This window comes from Pithys albifrons, chromosome 5, assembly GCF_047495875.1.
Source record: "Pithys albifrons albifrons isolate INPA30051 chromosome 5, PitAlb_v1, whole genome shotgun sequence".
Lineage (NCBI taxonomy): Eukaryota > Metazoa > Chordata > Aves > Passeriformes > Thamnophilidae > Pithys > Pithys albifrons.
The window spans coordinates 21,313,644-21,336,326 of record NC_092462.1 but is presented as its reverse complement, the minus strand read 5'-3'; the positions used below and the strand labels follow the sequence as shown (position 1 = coordinate 21,336,326).

Sequence of the window (22,683 nt, the reverse complement as noted above, 5' to 3'; positions counted from 1 at the left end):
AAACATATTTGAAAAGGCAATTTGTGAACAAATAGGTCACAAAATAATGTGGAAATACAATTTACCTTAATCTATACAGACCAAAAGGCTGTACTTAAAAATCTTTCTGCTAGCAACCAGATGTGTTGACAATCCAAGTAGTGTAGACTGAGCTTTGGAAAAAATACTTCTGTATATCATTACCATCATAGAACAGACTGTCCACCTTATCTGTTCCTTGATAACAGACTGCTACAGAGATAACAAAACTCCACTCATATGGCACCTTTTTTTCCAAATTGTAGCCCCATTCCAGAATAAACTTTGTGGAATTATACCCATTGACCCCTATCACTACATAAAATCCACTGTGTGAACAAAACTGCTCTGACAGTGAACTGAACCACTCTCTAATGCAGATTTTGGACTACCCCTCCTGTCGCCTTTTCTGTGCAGATTTTCTGGCATGCAAATGAACTTTTCATACATGTTATGCCATTGCTTACATTGCTGCAGCAAAGCAGAGACATTCTCAAGTGTTATTTTTTTGCTAATGAAACATTCCTTATGACACAATTGGCAAGCAAAGGAGGCTCCAATGTCAGAAGCAGAACTTGTAATCTGTGGACAAAAAAATGAAAGAAGCAGCAAGAAACATATCAATACTCATACCAGCAGGCCTGGTCCAGGGATTACAAGGCAAGATAGGAAAAAAGAGTTTATAATGTTTAACTATTGTGGCATGAGTGGGACTGATAGTCCCTTTAAGCAGTTCATAGATACTTTTTAAAAATTACATTAATTGACTGTTTCAGTGGGTGGTAAGTGTGGTTTAATCATGGATATTTAACTAGATCCTAATTAAAAGACTTATTTTGTTACTTTATGTTTATGTCAAATATTTGTCTCAAGTAATATAACATACAGCTTAAAATAAACTGAATAATGAGATCTCAGACATGCACATTCAATGGGGAAATCACACATTTTATCAGTAGTTAATAAATTTAGAGAGCTAAGAGTACCTGAATACTAATTCAGAATACTAATGTTTAGAACACGGAAACATTTTAAAGCCAAACTGATACAAAATACCAAATCAGAGCTTTAAAATAAAATACATTATTTTAAAGGCAATAATTTTATAATTCAGAATCAATAGAGGTGCATAGGAACTGCATGTTGCATTAAAATATTCTTTAAAAATCCCTATGGTTCATTATTAAGGCACTCCATTAGAAGTCATACTTCAAATCAGATTAATATGAGCTATAAGTACATTAGTTATTATAAAAATGCCTTTAAAACAAACAAATAACAAAACCCCTAAAATCAAATCCCGCATTTCAGACTAGTAGGTTCAGAAGCAGACTGATTGAGCGTGGACCAGGAAAATGCAGCAAAGATGAGACTAGATCTGAACTTCAGTGGACACCATAAGGAAGTAAAGACAAGACAGAAGAAATACAAAGAGGCAAAGCATCAGGTAAATGAACTGGAAGCACACAAAACTGCCAAATATAATACACATGACTAGCACGGGGCAGGGTGAGCAGTAATAGGAAGAGAGGGCTCTCACAGCACCTGCAATTACCACTGCTCACAGGGAAAGAGTGAAGGGTCCAGACACAACAACCCATATTTCATGCTCCAACGATGGCTTGACTCCCATTACCTGGTTTTAATTTGGCTCCCTTATCCATATCTCCCAGCCAAAAATGTAGGGTAAGTCCATGAAAGAAACAAGGGGCTTTATGGGAGACACCATTGTACTTGGTGTACTGCACCATACACTTTATTTTCAAAGTATGTTTCAGCTGTTTGTAACTATGTTAAAGTTATTAGTTTAAATTGGAATGTTTTCAACTTCAATGCATCTTTTAACTCAAATCTTTAACTATGATATATTATGCTATGTTTTTCTAAACCAATTAAAAATTATTTACATATATAACCAAAATTATTTGATCTCAAATTTCAACAGAAGAACTTCTGCAATTTATCCCAAGCTATCCTTTTCTGTTTACATGAGATAAATATTCTATCCACTCCTATACTTTGAGAAGAAATGGCTATAAGATTTTTCATAGGTTTTGAGAAATGGAGAGAAGTAGCGCTGGAAGTAATGATGAGATTATTTTATAACTGACATCTGCCACAGGTGCCAGACATACCTTGTCAAATTTCTTAAAATAAGTTTTTCCCCATTTGCTTCTAGCCAAAGGAGTTTCATAAGCCTTTTTAGTGCTTACGATTTCCTCATAAGCTTTTTTTTTTTAAAGAGATTCTATCAAATAAAATTAATTCTGTTTATCAAAATGAAAATTTAAAGTATTGGAGACTTCATACATTTCACTTTTTCTATTACTCCTGCAGTGCATTTTAAAGCAGGAATAAACCATGACAAGAATATTTATTATTAAATTCTATTGTAACTTACCCTTTGATTAAGGCATTATATCATAACTTTAGAACAGGCAGAAATCTGAGCACTGTAATTTTAAGGCTGAATCATAAAACCCCTTCAACACTATGAAAGAAGTATAAATATTATGAAGTCATTGAAAGCTTCACCATCCTCATCTTTAATATTTGCAAAAAATTCAAAAGGTACAAAGAGGTGTCCCTAACCAATTACACAGAGGTAACTTTTTATCTCTGGAAATCACTTTTAATATTCTTTTAATTGAAGGACACAGCTATATCCACCTAATGGAAAACATATCTCAGCATTACCATAAATGTAATATTGAGAAAAAATGACTTATCATTTCCACTCCTGAAGTTCTTTTTGCAGATAAGAAAATTTAACTGAGAACTTTTACTTTAGAAATAACGATTTATGCATAGTAAACTCTGCCAAATTTTGAAATACATGAGCTGAGTATTTTATTAGGAAACTATGGTATGTTATAAACACAATACAGCATCCAAGTTGAAACCACATGGATGCCTCTCTTTGTCTTATGAAGTATCACTATTTGTGTCTTATCAGTCTTAAAAACACCACAAACCACAATAGATTTACTGTACTTTCAGCTGTGTTGTGCTAACAACAGGGGAATGCAATTTCCACAGTTCGACACATCATTTTTTCTCTTTTTCTCTATCTAACCATTGTACTCAAATACATTTTCTGCTCCGACCCAAACATGAGACTCCCCACTGATTCAAGATGTTCTTCCTGATGGGCACCACTCTCTTATTACTAGGCCACAGCTGACCCTCACCTCTTTGCTGATGTAACCTTTTCTGCCATTTGCCTATAGATGCCTTTATCCTTCTCATGGATTTGGGAGCATTTTGTAGCTTCGTGGATGTTTTCACATTTGTGCCTACTGTAAATGTACTCCCACAGTTCTGGAGGCTGAGGGTAGTAGATATCACTCATATACACACAGATATATATATAAATAGTGGGTGTTCTCAGTGGAAATCTACAATCACAGTTTCCCAATCAGCTTATGACTTGCCAATCTCCTCTAGATCCTAAACTGTGAAGGGAGGACTAAAAGGATTAAATGTTTGTGCTTGGATTTTCCCTTCCTTAGTAGAAAACGATGCTGAATATTTTATATCCATGGAGGCAAAGGTCATTTGGTTTACCAAGGCTGCTTACCCCCACTGAGGGAAAATAGTGCCTATTACTGTCAACAGAGAGTCAGTGAGCATCATGTTCAATAAAATGCAGTCTTTCCACAAAACAAACAAACAAAGCCACAACAAATCCCAACAAAACCCAAATCCCCAAAAAGCCATCAAGTGTACAAAAAACTCAGCCCCGCCCACCCCAAAAAACAAGTAAAAAAAAAAAACCCACAACTTTTTTTCTGAATATTCATTTTCTGATAAGAGGTATTTTCATATTTTCCTGCTAATAGGCTAGCTTGGATCAGAGAGATCTTACTGCAAAAGAAAGCTCTGCCTACTTTAAAACTTGTATCAGCAAAGTTTTGATTAATGTGACCATTCCAGGCCTTTCAGATGTACCACAGGGACTCGCCCAACATTTATCAGCCTACAAGACCACACAGTATTCAAGAAGAAGCCCTTCACAAAATGTGCAAATTAGAAACAATTTATTGAAAGAGTGGACCAGATGATCTTTGAAGCCCAAGCTGGGTGATTGCACAATTCTATGATTTATTATTTTGAGGAGACACAGTGGGCAGGATATAGCAGGCCATATAATTGTGTCAGTCTTGGCTTGTGGTTCTTGTACAATTAGGTAATTTATCAAATCTTGTGAAATGACCCAGGTTGCCAAGAAGGCCAATGGCATCCTGGCCTGTATCAGAAATAGTATGCCAGACAGGACCAGAGCAGTGATCAACCCCCTGTACTTTGCACTGGTGAGGTTGCACCTCAAATCCTGTGTTCAGTTGTGGTCTCTAACTACAAGGAATACATCGAGGTGCAGGAGCATGACCAGAGAAGGGCAATGAGCCTGGTGAAGGGTCTGGAGCACAAGTCTTATGAGAGGTTGAGGGAGCTGAGGGTGTTTAGCCTGGAGGAAGAAGGGCTCAAGGGGCACCTTGTCACTCTCTAACAACTGCCTGAAAGGAGGTTGTAGCAAGATGAGTGTTTCTTCACTGAAAGGGTGGTCAAGCACTAAGTCAGGCTGCCCAGCGAAGAGGTGGAGTCACCATCTCTGAAAATGTTCAAAAAGCATGTACATGTGCTGCTTAGAGGCATGGAATAGTGATGGGCTTGGAGTTGGACTTGATCTTAAAGGTCTTTTCCAACCTAATTGATTCTCTGGTTCTAAATCTGTGCAGGTCTACTTCCATGTATTATGGTCTAAAATCTGCATTATAACCCTTAGATAGGTATCAGGCCTCTTAAGACTGTGCATTGAGCCCTTAATTCTGAGAGCCAAACAGTACTACCCTTCACCACCGTCAAAAGCTAAAACTGAATGACCCATTTTGTACTACCATCTCTTTATGCTTCCTGTTTAAAGAAGCAGTTCAAGTTTTTACCATTACTCTCTCTTGTCTACATGGTTTTCCAATTAATATGGATTTTTGAGTAGGACATCCAATTCACATCCAAATTTGGATGGAAATATTTAATTTACTGAAGATACAGTTATTATCTCTCTCTTCACATGATTAATTACCAACATATTCCTTTTCTTTTGAATTAATGGAGGGTTAAACACATTTATTGCTTCTTCCTACTCCTGGAAAATGTATGTTTGTTCCAGTTAGCAGTATTTGTGAAATGAAGCATTTTCATCGGATGAGAACCTTGATTGAAAACAGTCATCTATAAAGAGCAAAAGACAAGAACTGAAAACTGCATTTTGGAAAGATGCCTATAATTCATTGATACTGTCCACCCTAAAACAAGTAATTCCAAGATGAGCTAAGCATTTTATCCTATTAATTTCAAGGATGATGAACCACATTCTTAAAGCAGCACCCACTGAGTACTCTCTTAAAGGTGAAGAGAAGTCCCTAATGGGATTTCCAAAATCGCATAGAGGCATTACTGCCTGAGAGGTCAATGAAGCATTAAGTCCATTCTTAAATCATACACACTTCCTTCTAACATTATTCAAAATGTCAGTTTTGAGGCACTTCAAAGTTCCCAGGCACTTCAGATCTCTGAAGTGAGTTACAAAACTAATTTGCCCAGCTGAAGCATTTGAGGATAAAAAGTCACAACTTGCCAGCCAGTTCTGCAGATCCATGTTCACCAGAAGGCTTTCACAGCTCTCAAACAGAAGAAAATGCCATATAACCATAGCAAAGGTATTTCAAAAGTGGCCCAACCAATCATATTGAAAACTGCAAAGGTTTTGCCAATACTAAGTTTGGAAAAACAAAAGTGATCTAATCCTTTAAACTGGTTGACCTGAGCCAACTGCAAACAGTTCAAGAGGAAGAGAGGAACTAAAAAAATGAAGGAAAAACATTTAATGGACACAAATTGATTTAAGTTCTGCATACTACAAAAACTTGATCAACATGAAAATCCAATTTTTCTTTTCAATTGTAGCCATTAAAAAACCACCATGCTATTTCTGTTATTCAAAATAGTCAAAAAATCTCTGCTGCAAAAAATGAATAAAGTTCTGTATCCTTCTTTGCTCTTACATCCATTTTGAACCACAGAATAATCACATGGGAGTCTCTGTGGTTAGGCAGTTGCCTGGCAGCACCAACAGAAAATAGGAGTTGCTGATATAATTCCCAGTTCCTTCTTCCTTTTTTTTTTCTTTTTTAATTATTATTAATTTTTGACTGATCTTTCTCAAGTTTCTATTGTCACAATAAGATACTAAAGGAAATTAAAACCATGGGTGTCAAAGTGGAAAAACTCCTGCTTTTTTGCTATCACACTATATTTTCTACAGGAGACTGATGAAATGCAACCTCTTTTCCCGATGAACAAAAATTAATAAAAAGCATGAAAATATGTAAGTTAAAGTGCATAAAAAAGATTTGTCTCTCTCTGATGAAAGCAATCAGTCAAAATAAGCAGTTCCCAATACACTGAAAACATTTTTCAGTAAGAATATTCTTATCAGTTTTGACAGAAATGGATATTCTGAGCAAAAGGGATATGGTCTTATCCCTGATAAAACTATGAAGAGAAATACTACCGAGCACTGAGTCTCAATGGGAGTTTCTATTTGACATCATTGCTTCTCTTCAGGGTTCCCTTTCTCCTGTTCTGCCACCTTGCATTCTCCCTTTGTCCCCGCATTGTTCCCAGTTCAGGAGCAAGCACCTCTTCACTCCAGAGTGGTGCAGTTACTTAGAGGCCTGAAAGATTTTTTTGTGTTCAAATCCCCCCTCTAGCCCTGTAAATGTCACTGCTAAGAGCCATCCAACCTCTGTGCTGGAAACTGTATAAACTCGTATCTTAATTATTTGAGTTGAATTTTAGCAAAAGCACTTAACCTTATTATTCTAGACTGGGAAACCTGGACAGTCTAAAATCATTTGACTGTTTTACAAGAGGTCCTGCTATGCTCAAATGCCTGAACACACTGGAGCTCAGCAGACGTGTCTGACTGTGCTGCTAACAAGAAATAGATGGTATAATGTGTCTCTATTGCACTGTGCTTGCCTTGCCTTTGTGGGCATTAGTTTGGAGTTGGAGTTCTGCGTCACTTTGCTCATACACCAGATCCTGTCTCTCCTGCATTCCTGGTGGATATTCTGCTCAGAGGTGAATAATTCAAGGGGAACAGGTTGCTCATTACATTGGCTGCAGTAGCAGCAGCTCTGCTATGCATTTACCAATGATCATTAGAAGGAGGAATTCATCCTCCATATTCCTGGGGCAGAATCTACCAAGCCACCAAATCCATCTCTGGCTTCGTCACTTTGCATTTACTGTGAACAATGAAATAATCACTCATTCAGAGCGGAGGATCAGGGCAGGCAGCTGGACAGTCCAGTATCAAGAATTAGATTTCACTCCCCACCATCTGACTCAGAGAGTCCAAAACCTGAAAAATTCTCCTGATGGTACACTATTGTTTACTTTGAGTCAATCTGTCCCTCTGCAGCCCTCAGATTTTAAAAGAAAATGCTCCATTCAAAGGCAGAGGGTTTTTTTAAAGACTTTTAAACTGTTTAAAATTCAGGAATACAATTATGGATGGATATTTTTCTTCATTTTCCATTAGAGTCAAATTTGTATTTAGTTTGACTTTTAAGCTAAATAGAAGTATACTTTCAAGTAAAACACAGTTTTCTATTAGCACCAGTTTTATTGTGATAACATGCAAATCCCCCACACTTTCCAGCCAAATTGAATTTCACTGAAATATGACAAAAGCTTTAGAGAAGCTACCAGAAAGTAAAGAATCAGTCACTGTATCCTAATCTATTGCATAGCACTAAATGAAGGACAGAAATGGTGCTCTTCAGCAGGCTTACAGCACAATTCCAGCACTGTGCTGAACCAGGACAGCGGTCTCGGTTCACCAAGGTATTTAATTACCTCTTCATCTTTAGTGCTATGTAGTTTACTTCATTTCTAGCAGGCTGATTATTTATTTAAAGTTGTTTTAGAGAGAGTATCATGCTAGTAGTGTGCCAGGTCCATCTTTTTCAGCAACACTACAGGCAAAGCAGTCAGACACAGCATCATTTATTTTCAACTCACTAGAAAATACACCATCAGTAATGTCTCTGTAAATTGCAAGGATATCTTTCAGTCACATCATAAACTGCATGTCAAACTTGAGAAACAGCTGCACAGATCACAGCTTAAAATACCAGATGCTGATACACATACATTTTAAAAATCACATTATGCAGGTCTATCTTTGACCATAGATCAAAAAGGGAACAGGTGAATGCATCATTTACCTCAAGAAGCTGACCAAGAAGCTAACCAAGAAGGAAATACTTCTCTTGGTTATTAAATGGTATTAGTTAATAAGCACCAGCAGAGTTCTATAACTTTTTACCTAACAAAACAAAAGGGAATATGAGATGAAGGATGCAAAAAATACACTTTCATTTTATAAGAAGAGAGAGCACCTTCATGAAGATTAAAATGCTTGGAACATACGTTCTTCCATAAAACAAATGAAAGAAAAAAATTGCATAGTGTATTACAATGAAATGCCAATACTATGATCAACAAATGCTCTCAGATGAAGTTGAACTAGCAATTATTCTACTAGAATGATAACAAAAAATGAAAAACAGCTTTCCCAACTCTGAACAAATAGCACAACTGTGGAATGTTGCACATAACCCTTAATAATCTGTGAAATAAAAACCTGCATGTGTTGATTCCATAGGGAAAATCCTGCCATTTGCACAGGCAGAAGCAGAGAGGAGCAATGCATCTGTGAGGCATTAAGGCCAGAGGCCTTCAACCCTGTTCACATGAAATGCTTTGTGCCACAGATGCCCCTTGGATTAAACCAGATAACATTTATCCTAAAGACAATCAAATAAAAATGATTTGACTGAACCATACAATTCTAATGGACAAATGCAGAGCACTCAAAGTGTCCAGCTACTTTTCCTTCATGCTCATTGCTCTATTCCTTTCTCCAAGACATCACTAGGTGTCCCAAATGCAAAGAAAGCCTTGATATGAACATCCTGTAGAGAGTAATTGATGTGAGAGCCTGGTATGTTCTCTTATTCCTCCACTGGGAGGAAACATCCTAAAACATCTTCAGAAGAGAATAGAAATGTGCAGGAGGTGGGTGTATGCTAACAGGGATATGGAGGCAAAGCAAAATGCACCACATCTTCAAATGTCCACAGGTCATAAGAAAACCAGTGTGGGAACAGGAATAAAAGTCCTCTAAACTTCAAAAGGTTTAGCACAGAGCCTTTGAGGATGAGCTCATTCTGAAATACAAGGAGCACTGAAAGAAACATGAGAACCACTTTATTTCTGCAGTGCTGTTTTCTACACCACTAAGATACTAGACAGTACTCTGAGCTATCAAATCCCTTTTGTTCGCTTGTTTGTTGCATGGTTATTCACAAGAATGGCAGCTTTTATTTCAACAGTATAGATAAAAGTATTGCACTGAAATTTAAATGTCAAAGAATACATACTCAAATGTCAGGCACCAACAGACAAATGCCAACACAGAAAGGCCAGAAATACACCCCTGTCTCCCACTGAATACAACTACATCGGCACAAGTGCAAGTCACAGTATGATGTGTAAAAGCAAGAGTTTTTCTTCAGTTCCTTAGGGCTTGTAATACCACTGGTGTCAATAAAATCAGTACCTGGCATCAATCTGAATGTATTACTCCAAGTACTCAAATCTGGCAACAAGTATAAGCTATGCAATCTGTGGTTTGCAAGGTGATGGATAACATTTACAATTAAATAGTGCAAAATTTCCATTTCAGGCAAATCCTATTCCTCTATTTACTAACTTGTCAGGAGATGACAAAGGCCAACACAATGAACTTTCACTTGAATTTTCCCACTGCTTTGCAAGTGTGACAGTTATCCATGAAAGTTGAAGGAAGGGACTTGAAGACAGTTTCTCCTCGGTATATGGCTTAATTTGTCCAAATAAAACTAACATATACATGAATTCTTGGTGTAAGCTAACCTATTTACTTTTTTAAGTCCTAGCAATATTCACCTATGAATAGAAGTGAATTTTGCAGAAGTATAAATGACTCTAGGGCACAAGCAGAAGTGGCTTCAAGCAGAATTTGGACTCTAGAAATTAGAGTGTATTTTAAAATTTTACTATATTAAAAGTAACCAACAGTTCCTCAGGGAAACAAAATAGAAATTCTTTACACAATTGATTTGATGTGAATCTGTGGTCCCAATGACTTCCATGGGCCTTTTGTAATGATTTTGCCTTTCATTCTCTCCTATAAAAGTACTTGAAAATATGTTAATTAGGGAAGATACATTAATTTAGAAATTTCAGTCAGTCTGCTAATTGCAGTTGCTTCCACTAGAGTGGAGAAATAAAGACAGGTAGTTCTGCAGTCAGATCTCTAACTACATGAAAATCTGAAGTCAACACTGTATGTATGTATGTATGGCCAAACTTCGCGAACGAAGATTTGGGCAGGGCTCTCCCCAGGTGGGTGTGCCCTTTGAGCCTGCGCAGTGGGTTTTTAAGGTGAGGCTCAGCATGCGCAGAACTGGCCCCACCATTTAAGTCCCAAGGTCCATCTGCCACGGCCGAGCGAGCTTGGACAGTGACAGTGAAGTCCTCAGGACTGTCACAACACCCGGTACTAACCGGGGCTGACCGTGCTGAGCATCCGAGATCTGACGGGATGGGATGGCAGGGAGGCATTGAACTGCCCGGTACGGTCTCCACTGAGACTTGAACTCACAACCTTGTGATCAGAGTCCGGAGTGCTCACCATTACACCACAAAAATATTTCTGACTCCTGTAACTGTGATTTGCTTACAACATTAGCAGCTCATACACTGTGAAGTAAAACCTAACCAAAGAAACGATGTAAACTTTGATCAAAAGAGTAAAATCCCCTAAATTTTTTTCTCTCTATCTCTAAAGTGATTTAGGAAGCCAATTTATTTTTTAAACTCTGCAACACTTATTAGAAATACTATATTTATTATAAATTATTATTCAATTTATTGTAAAAAATACAATTATTATCCGAATAATTTTTTTTTGAAGACGCTTCTGAGAACAATTACCACATTACCCCAATATATACAGGAATTTCTTTCTAAAGAAAATTCCTTTCTATACACCAAGACTCTTTCTCAAGATTTCTCTGGATTACTGAATGCTGTTTAGAAAAAGAATTGGAACAGATTTAATCTGTTCTGCTCTGGACGCCTTCTTCTTTTTGACCAGATGCAGCACTTCACAAAACTCTCAGGCTAGGTATTTACTGTCTATCTTTTTCAACAAGAAAATTTTCTTCTAATATTTATATTTAATTTTAAATGCTCATCTTGACAAATGCAAAATCCCATATACTTTCAGTATCTTACTTTTTAACTTTGCCTTTCTTCCGAACAGGGTTTTATGAGGCTGAGTTTCTTCCTCTAATTATATTCTGTGCAAAGATCTGTTCTCCTTGACCAACTTCAAATCTGTTTACCTTCCAATACAGTGAATGTCTCTTTGTCCTTGAACTCTCACAAAGAGTAAACAAGGAAGGGTCAAAACTCCTGTCTATACTATCCCATTGTTTTGCACAAGATACATGTACCCACGGTGGTTAATATCTTTTTTACAAGTAAACAGTACCATAGCTTAAATTAGCACTCCAATTTACACCATCAGAAAAGAATTAGAAAGGATGGGAAGGCTTTTTGTACTTCTACAGTTCCAAGACCTTTCTGTGAGACTCTCTTACTCTTTTATCATTTTGGGAATGGAAGAACACAATTTAATGCTTCACTCAGGCATTCATCCAGACAGGCCTGAAGTTAAAAGAACTCCAGCCAAAGTCAACCAATTAAATTAAGTGAAAAGATACAGATTTCTCTTAGGAATGGCTACCAGGTAGCTCTAAAGAATGAATAGTTCCTAATTGCATAGAATGGAAAAAAAAAATCAAGTCCAAATATGTTGAAACAGGCAGAACATAGGTAAGGGAATAAGGACTAATCCAACATTCCGGTCTGCTAAAGACTTTGTGAAGTTCCTCCAAATATCAGCAAGAACCAGTTCTGTCTGAAGCATCTGTCAGGATCTCTGCTCAAGGTGTCATAACTATAGGCACATGTACCTTGGGGTATTGACAAGATATGGAACAGCACGAACAGAATAACAATTCCAATGAGTAGCATAGAAGGAATTTCAGTTTCCAAAATCTTTAAACTTCTTATTTATCTTTCCTTCTTTCACAGCACTTATCTGTTACTCCAGAAGGTAAGCAGACAAATTATGTACTTCATCATATAGTGACACTGACATACACATATTAAGAAAACTCTACCATTTGCTTTTAGACAATTGCCTCCCATATAAACCCCAGAATGACCTGATACACTAAATAAAGAGATCCTGGTATTTTTCAGGAAGTCTGTCTTTCAAGGAGAGTCTCTCCTGGAAAAACTCTAGCAGTCTTTAATTTACCTATGAAGTACCATATGATTTTTGCCATACCAGATGAGCAGTTGTTCAATATGCATTGCAAGGAGAGACCTATTTCCATAATTCCTTACACACAGAACTTAAATTTAGTTTTAGCCTGGCAAAACTCAAATACCAAGAATGAGTAATTTTGCTGGAGATGCATGCCATTCCCTGCAACAAGCATTTGAACAAGCATTTGAACTGCATCTAGTAGATGAATACATAACATTAACTTATTCTGTAAAAGTTAATTCTGACTAAAACACCATGTACTTATTTGATGAAGAGGCTATAGAAATTTTATCTATGCTGCAACAGATTTTCTCTTTCCATACCGATGAATTTCAACCATCTGAGAGGAATCCACAGCAGAACCCACTTTGAACCCACTTTGATCATGAGTATCAGGGACTAATCTGGGTGCTCTAAACACAACTCAATGTAAAATTCAGGGTTTTGGATATGGCTTTCAAGAGTTACAAAACAAGAGCTTTCACTGGACTTTTGGGACAGTAAACCAGCATCTTAACACATTCTGTATTGGAAATGACACCTTGATCAACACAACCTGCTCCAAGGCCTCTTCGAAATAATAAAATAGATGCATGTCTAGAAGTTCAAGGCTTTTTACCCATATCTTCCTCCTTTAACAATACACAACATCATGTTATCTGCCATATAATTGCTTTTCTATTAATAAAGAACACAAGGAAGGCTTTTAAAAGATCAGTAAAAATAGTCTTTTCTTTGAATATATGTAGCCTCACCTTGCGGATTCCTCTGCCAAGATCTTCTCCATAATTTGTCCCCAAAATTTCAAAATGCACATTGGGATTCCCCCCATTTTCTGCAAACTCCAGTTCTCCAGTCAAGCCATTCACTCCACCCTATTGGAAAAAAAAAAAAAAAGAGAATGGAATAAAAACTCATGAGTGGTTAATTGTACAAACCTTTTGTTTCTTGAAAGGTTTGATGCACTAACTGTGCAAAATATATAGAAAACTACAATAACTAAGATAGTGTTCCAAAGACCAGATTTCCATAAAAATTCTGAAGTTTAAATAGTTCCTGTATAATTTAAGTTCTTCACAGAAGAATTAAAGCCAGCAATGTTAAGCAGATGCAATACAAGCAATAGTCTTAGTGTATTTGTACTCTAATTTTTGTTCTTTAACCCATCAGCATATATGTATTGACAGTCTAGCCCCTCTCCCAAAAAAAAATAAAATTTTGCAACTAATTTTAGTAGAAGCAAAGCTAAACACAAATATATAAAAGAAATTGCACACAAAAAATTTTTGTTGATTTTTGCTTTCTTCCCCCCACTGTTTCTCACACATAAATGATTTTCACTTAAGGTCAGGTTGAGTTTGAGTTAAAATTACATACTTTTTTAGCTCAATGTATGTGATTTGCACAAATGAGGAAGAGCTTGGGTAGCTGAATGTAGTGATTTTCTGTTTTTTTCCACAACTCTTCTCTACTATGAAAAATATATGACTTGGGCAACAAGGTAGGATATGTTCAAGCTTGCCTTAACTGTTTTGCATTTTAGCTGGAAGAGGTTAAAATACTAAAGATGAAAGAGTTAATATTTCCTACAAAGAATTAGAGTTGAAAGGGCTATACATGCCACAGCCAAACTCAAAATATATTCCAGAGTTAATTCAACATGACACACATTTCATCTTTGTATAAGAACTGTGATGACCTGAACTGTAAAATCAACAGAGTCATGTGAAATGCCTATGATGAAAACCTTTACCCTCCAAAAATTCCGTCAGTTTACAGGTTCAGGGAAAATTAGATATTTAACCCTCTCCCTCAAAAAACCCATGAACAATATTTTAATAATGTAGAAAAAATCCGCCCCTGGTGTAAAACCATATGAAATGTATAGCTTTTCCCCAAAACACAGGGCTAGAATTCTGCAGTTGTGATTGCTGTTTCACCTAAGAGCTTTATTATTTGAACTGGAAAAACTTGCAATATAAGCTACCTAGTTAAGACCATGAGCCTTGCTGAAGCATGTTTCTAAAAGCTCTTTTCTTGCATCTTCAGTTTGGAGAAAATCCAGGAAGGAATACAAAATCTGCATCTCCACTGCAGATTGCTATGACCTAATAAATTGTTGTTATCCTTTTATAAAACATGATAACAAAGCTAATGAAATTGATTATCGAGGTAATACATTTAAAATTTAGTAGAGACTACTGGAGACTAGTATTATCAGAGAATAATACAGAAATATTTCATGAAGGGCCATTTACAGTTAAAACCAAGGCAATATTTTGTGTATATAAATTTTTAATGCTTTCTTTTGTTTACTTGCAAGATCATTTGAACATATGCTTTGGTAAATAACAGAGTTTCACAAATATAAACCTTTTCCTCTAATTTAAATTGAACTTCATCCTACTCATGAACTAGAAGTAAAAAATTGTTCCACACACCTTTTTTGTCATATAATCTGGCTTTTTGATTAATTAAGGCAGAATTTCATGGAACATGTGATGTAGAAATGCCTGCAAAGCAGCACAGACTGCAAGATTTGAGATGCCCAACTGATGGCCCAAAGCCTCCACCTGGCTGACTTGCCCTCCCTGGCAGCATACACACACCTATTACTACTTCAACACCACTCTAACCCCTTATCAACTACTGAATTTATGATATTATACTCAATGTTTCCTATAATACTTCCCAAAACTTTCTCCCACACTGGTTAAACCTGTGGGTCTGAGGTAGGTAAAGTGTTAAAATTAATTAAACTGAGCAGCATCATGAGTTCAAGTGACGCACAAGCAGGACCTGGAAAAAGGAAGGTAAGACTCTGGAAAAAATGGTAAAGGAAATATTCCACAAAAAAATTACTGTTTCTTAAAACAGATGCTTTGTGCAGCAGAAAATAAAGAATATAGAATTTTCAATCTGGAAAACTAAAGTGATTTTATTTTCAAGATTGAGAGTGGCCTCAACAATTTAAGGAACAGGAAGATTAGAACCATGTCTATAATGTAAATGATTTTTTGAGATATCACTTTAAGATTTTAGTAAAATTTTTTATTATATTTTATAATAACAAAAATAAAAACAAATATGACTCAAAATAATCTAAAGAATCATTTCACCTCAGTTTCATTTGAGGCAATAAAAATCAATTTCTTAAGAAAAGATTCTTTGGAAATATATGTCCTCTTACATACCGTACAGGTTAACAGACTTACCTAACATATTTTGGAATTAAATCTCCATCAAAAAAAAAAGTATATGTTTATTTACCTTGATTTTTAAATGGCTGCAACTGTTGGGCAATGTACAAATTGCAAATTTGCTAGTTTTATTTGACTGGGATCCAGTGGTAACCATAACAACATCTTTTCCATTTATCTATTCTGGCAATTCTATCATTCTTTGAACATTTCTCATGTAGGAGTGCCTTTGATTAGAGCTTTTTTTCCTAGACTGTGTATGTCTGCAAATAGTGTAGTAAGAGCTCCCATTAGATGGGATTAGGCAGAGGCAGGAAGACAAAACAGTGAAGAACTGCCCAACAACAATACTAAATTTATAGCAAATTTGTTGGAGGCCCTGATTTCTCCTCCTTACCTGGGACCTATCTTGTTGAACCTGCAGGCCATGCAATCCTGTTATTGCTCTCTCCTCCTCACTGACCCACACAGCCTTTTTACAGGGTTTACACAGGTCTGGTTTATTGCTTAGGCCTGATACAGTGGGACAGCCTAGGAAGAGATTTTCAGGGCACTGCTTCAATTTTATGCATAGCCCTTCACATGCGGTCTCTCTGAAACACTTACTTGATTTATGGTGTGTGTTTTATCCATCTGCTAATGCATAGTGGAAGGAGATCACAGAGGAAATGACCATCTGTATGACGGCTACTGCTCCAGTAACCTCTTGATGAGATTTTTCCTAGTGATTTCAGGGTTAATTATGATAACAGGCAAGACTCAAAGAGACTTTTCATTCCATTTTGGGGAAATGAAGACACATTTGACATCTATCTTCTCAAATTCCTCTAAGGTTGAGCTGCAACCATGCAATTTCTTGACAAGTATAAAACTGAACAGTGAAATGTCAGTTGTTAGGACAAAAATGTTTTACTTAGGTTTCTGATCACCACTCTGGGCTTTGCAGAGCTGTTATAAAGCTTGGCAATATAGTTAAAGCCTACTTGAGTCCCATCTAGACTGGCAAGATAAACTACAGTTTATATATGCTTAGGCACTACTATACTGTAAGTCCCTGAAGAAAGCCTTATTTACCTTGCAGTCAGGACCCCACTTGGGAATGTCAACTTGCCAATCATCAGATATAAAATGTAGTACTTGCTCTCATAGTTTCAGTTCAAACTTCCTCTTTTTTTTCAAAATATGGTTACTCTCAGACAGTAGCTATTTTGCAATTAAGGATAAAAAATGTGGCTACAGGCAGGAAAAAAAATGGTATAAGCATTAAATATGAGTTTCGCACTTTATTATTACAAAAATCTGATCTGGAGAAGGCTGTTGAGTTTTCAATCCAACACACCATTTTTAGCTGCTAGCACAGATTGTCCAATCTTGAAAAGCAATTTGGAATCTTTTTCACTAGTCACCACTGAACATCACTACATTTCTGAGACCAGAACTAGTTGACAATTCCACCATGATTCATGAAACAAGATTGGGCTACGGCTTATTTTTGACAAAGGAATAGACTGCATGTTGCTGCTACCACTAAAAATTTGCTGTTTGTCAGTGAGCTAAACAAATGTGACTTGAAGAGACCCTATACATGTAAGAGAAGAAATATGCAGAAACTTGTCGTATTCCTGAGTTGATCCTCCATATAATCCTACTTACACTTATTCTCTGACTACTCAGGAAGATTAATTTTTTCCAACAGTAGAATTATTTTCTAGTGATGTTTATTTCTATGACTGTGAACTAGCTTTACTGAGAAATAAACAAGTGAGCATGTGCTTTGGGATAGCTCCCATTACAGAAGTGAATTTAAACTAATTGCTAGAGCTGGCCAAATTCATTAGAAGGATTGTATTTCCTGATGAATTTAACTATTTATTCAGTTCCAGAATGGGTAGAAACAGATATTAGATTTAAATAATTGTAGTGGGCTTAGAATGTTTTCTTTAGGCTTTGTCCGATCAGCTGAATTCACACAGAAAAAAACAGCTTTTGGAGTTTGTAGAAATAGTGATGCACAAATCAAACATTCAACAGTGAAAAGTAAGAAATGACAATAAAGAATGATTTAGACAGCTATTTTGCAATTTTAATAAATATTTGAACCTAATTCCCTCATTCCCTGCTCTCCTAAACTAGCTCATTAACCATAAAGAAACCAGTTTATTTATTTTTAAGAACTGCTGCTGCAGGTAGAACATCAATATCCTTTTTTCTACCTTCTTCAATGTGTAGCTTTATAATGATTTCCCAACTTTTTTCTTATTTCCCCCTCCAGAAATCAGAGAGATTTTCCTCTGCAGCTAAAACACTACCAGCCATTCCTGTTTCTGGATCTTGAAGTCTGACAGACAATATCTCTTCTATAGAAGCTTCCTCTAGAACTATTTTTTTCCTGCTCATTTTTAGCAGTAAAAGCTCAGTTGTACTTTGCTTCTGCCAGAACAACTACTTCACTTGCTGGTCCTCTCCTAAGGCAGGAAGGCTGGAATTAGATATCTCTTCCCTAATACTTTTTCCCTCCACCATGATACTTGACTACAATTTGACTCCCAATGAAACTACACTGAGACTCTGGGCAATCTGAGACAAGATAGTGATTTCAGCTCTACAGTACAGATCATCACGAAGGGAGAATTAAGGTTGTGCAGACAATGGAAGTTCTTTTTCCGGGAGTATTTAAGAAATCTCAGAATTTATCTTCATCCTGAACTGTACCAAGCACCTTCTTATGGCATTCCATTATACATAAATTTAAAAAGCAGTGATTTCATGAAAATATGGATATTTTATTCAGAAGCTATTTAAATAACACAGGGATTTTTTTTTCAGAATTAAGGAAAACTGGTATGTTTTTCAGAAACAGTTTGTATTTCTGTTGATTTTAGAGGATTCTCCAGAATGACAGGAGAGAAAAGATGTTTAAAGAAAAAAGCAAGATGGAAAATAGCATTTTCAGGAATAGAGATTAAGTGGTTTTTATTTTTTCCTTCATTACATTTTTATTTCATTATTTTTCTGATACCTTACCAGGCATTCATCAATGCCAAATTTTTAATTTCAAAAGTACACAGCTGTGATCCTGAAATTCTTCTACATAAGTGCTTTAGTGAAAGAAAAGGGAAAGTAGGCCACAAAACTAAAGCAGGATTCCTGCTCCTGTGCAATTCCAGCTCTCAGCTACAATCCTTAGCTTTCCCGTGCCCATGGATTGAAATGCTACTGATATACACACAGAGGAAATTTCTGTATTTCATTTGGATTAAATCTTGACTTTCCATTTTAGCATGTTACTTCTAGAAATTCATCTCTGTCAGCACACTGCAGTGTAAGGAGTATTTGAGTTATTCCATTTACACCATAAAATGTTTTCTTATCAAAGCCATCTCATTGAAACAGCAGAGAAACCCAAAAGTGACTGGGTGCAAGTTTGGTCAGCTACACATATCAGGAATTTCCTTGGCATTTGGTTCATTTCTTAGCAAGCTTTTTGAATGCTTTCAGATTTTTCCTGGTTGTTTCCTGTCATGTTTCAGGGTTAATCTTGAACACAGCACAGCGCTTCTGTGAACGGTCACAGAAGGAATCTGTTTTATTAATCACATCATTTTAGAAGATGAGAATTGGAAAAAGATAAACTGGATACCTAGGATGATGTGGCAAAGAATGAAACAAACTGAGATGCAAAGAGAGGTTATGGTGGTAAGATACAGCATAAAGGATGTTTATATGAAAGAACAGGATCAGTGTTGCACCCACAACACAAGGAAGAAAATAGTTATAATACAAAAGAGTCAGCAGCCCTTTTCATGGTGTAGTACTTCTCAATTTAGAGATGATGGCAGGGCTGCCAGACTTAGCCTGAAACTCCAGCTCGGAGAGTAAAATCTAATTCTAAAGTGGAAGTTGGTATTTTGACTTTTCCAGTTCAGGCATCCTATTTGGATTTGTGTAAGTAGAAACAGCATTTAGTTTATTAAGGAAAAAGTGTGCAACAGTATTTACAAAATCCAAGTTGAGAGAAGAACCAGTCTTGCCTGAAACATAGCTTAAAATACCTGGGACTGCCAAATGGGAATTTGAAATTGCTCTGATATGTTAAGAGCAATACAGTTTAGAGCCCCTTAAAGCCATATCCTGCCCCTGAAATAAGACATGTGTCCTGGATTATCCTTGCAGTCTCATGACTTCAAACTGTTAGAATGGAAACTGGGAACAGGCACCAAAGAAAGCCCTGAACTGTTATTTTGAAGTTAATGCAGATTAACCTGGGACTGGGTAAAATATAAGCAGTGCTCAAAGGAATCTTACATTTTGCCTGCATCATCATAATTTCTAGTATATTTAAATACCTCATGTAGAACAGCAACTTCTCAAGATAACATTACATTTTAAATTATTTTTATGTCCTTTAGTGAAATCCATAAATAAAGCACTTTTTTTTTTAATGTTGAGTTTGTTTGTATTTATAATGTTGGCACTGCCAGCACTTTCAATGTAAGTAGACATTACCAGAAAGTACATGCAGAAAAATGAGAAGGCAGTTTTATGAAAGACATCAATAACATAAGGAGAATGAGGTGAGTAACTTACAGGGAAGGGTAAACTATGAACCTGTGCATATTGACTAAATACTGATCCAGAAGGCTGTGATATTTGTCTGTATGTGGAGCTTGTAAGCATCATGAAGAAAGGAAATAACTAAGGAAAGCTATCTTTAAGGACTGAAAAACAGGAAAAGCATCTTGAGCATGAGCATGATTAAGGCATAAAATAATAATCACAGGGAAGCAGTGAAAGTTTGACATTGGATAAAGCATGGAAGAGACTGTTATAGGAATAGTTCTTCAATGGCAGGACATAGCCTAGATAAGTTAAGGTTTTCCTCACTCTCATTTCTATGATTTCACTATAGTAATGTCAAAAGCAGCATAACAGTGAATTCCCCAGAACATTTCCCAAGTGTAATTACACAGTTTTTTTTTCTTTTACAAATAGTGAATTTATTGGCTTTTCTTCCTAAACTATGACAGTGATGCTTCTTCACTTTTTCTTATTTGAACATCCTATTGGTTTGTAATTTTGGTAAAAAAACTCATCGAATTTATTTCAGTATGATTATTATGACACGGTAAAAACCAAACAACCAAGAAATAGCCCAAACCAAATAAAGGCTACTTTCATTCAGGAACTGTGGATATATTAAAACTACATTGCCAGTACTGACAAGAGTAGTATGCACCCCAGGAGGAAATACTGCCTAATGTATATATTTTAGAAATCAAAGATGAGAAAATACAGGGGAAAGGTACCTTCTTGATGGTTTCCAACATTGATCGTCCTCCTTGCCAAGGTTTAGAGTTCTTCCTGATGCAGGTGAGGCTGGCCATGCTGTGCCACTTCCTGTCCTCCAGCTTCTTATGGAAGGCATTTGCCAACAGGAGGACAGTGTCATATATATACAGGTTTGAAATCTGTAAGGAGATCAAAAGGGAAATATTAGCACTATTATTTGTAGTCTCCTGCCAGCAGCTACAATTTATCATTTGTTTCGCCTCACCCATAATCCTCAGGTAATTAAACACCTTATTTGGTTGTAAGAAAAATTTGTAGAGTCCAAATGCCATACCTTTGAGCTCTGGTAAAATCTGTAGCTAGGGTCTGTAACACTGCACGTGACTCGCATCAACAAACTACACACAGGAGAAGCAGAGGCAGCCCAATCACTGGCACAGCTCCACTTGCCAGATTTAAAGCCCTACTCATGAACGCAAACAGACTTGCTTTTTTTTTAACCAGTTGCTTGCAAGATTCAATTTTTCAACTATTAGGTATTTGGACACCATTAAGTTATCTTCAAGGCTGTTATGTTCTTCTGGAAAGCATAAACTCTGAAAACTCAAAATAAATAATTTTGTTGTGTTTTTCGCTGCTGATTTTTTCAGTCAGTTCTCACTGAGTCAAATTTTGGCATGAAATATGATTCAATGAAATCTCCGTCAGTGGCAGTGTGCAAATGCATGTAGATTCTGCAATTTAAAGTGCTTCTTGTCAGAGCATTTGGCGTTGGCTGCTAATTCCTCACAGGACAAAACTCATACAGAGTAGATGTGTATATGTTTCACTGTGAGCATAGTTACATGCATACAGTGAGAAGAAGTTCCAGTTTGGGATCAAAGAACACTTGAACTGAAGAAATTACATGTGTGCCAGTTCCACTTACCCATGCACTATTTCTATATATGTACTCTTAAATGCCCACAGTACAAAGTCAGATGTGAAAGATACAATTAAACACAAAAGAACAGAGGCTCAGAATTCATGAACACTTTTGAAACAAGTAATTTACAATATAGCTTTAAATCAGTCTTTTCTGCCCTCAAATGGCAGGAACGTTTAAGTTACTGACAGCAACATAAAAAGAAACCTCAGCTGCCCTGAACAGAAGTTTTGAAGAAAAATCATGTTCAGAAATGGAAAGGACCTTTGGAAATATTATTTTTAGATACCTATTGGTCATTTGAATTTTTTGAGGGAAACTCAGTTTCCTCAGCTGCCTGATCAAGGGGTCTGTAGAGCATTCCTAGTGCCTGACAACAAATTAGCCAGCGGCAATTTGTTAACTGAGGCAAAGTTGCTGTGTTTTTCACTCCATCAGCTACAGACAAGCCAAAAAATATTTCCTCAGATGTGTGGAATATATTGACTTTTCTCTGTAAGGGGTTTTTACACAGATACAGATGGTGTGCTCAAACACTTAAAGCAGAAGGAGGCTTTCAATAGGAAAGTACATTGATTTTGCGAAAAATGCCCCTATTCTGCTGTTTAAATATATTCAAAGGCAGGGAAAGTCCTACAGCTGCTGGGAGGGGATACATGGCAAGGAAGCAAAATAATGCTGAAGATCTGAGACACTGACTGGCAAAACCACACATCACCTTAAAAAGTAAA

At 36.5% G+C, this 22,683-nt stretch overlaps 1 protein-coding gene across 2 annotated transcripts in view; it reads right to left on the bottom strand.

Annotated features, from left to right (window-relative positions):
• The window catches only part of GRID2 (glutamate ionotropic receptor delta type subunit 2), a 712,351-nt gene that overhangs the window by 202,285 nt on the left and 487,383 nt on the right, over positions 1-22,683 (bottom strand). For both annotated transcript variants that reach the window (XM_071555860.1, XM_071555861.1), the window contains exons 7-8: positions 21,045-21,206; positions 13,294-13,413 (exon numbers count right to left, since the gene is read on the bottom strand). In XM_071555860.1, coding sequence (XP_071411961.1) covers positions 13,294-13,413; positions 21,045-21,206 — 282 coding nt within the window. The remainder of the gene's footprint in view (positions 1-13,293; positions 13,414-21,044; positions 21,207-22,683) is intronic.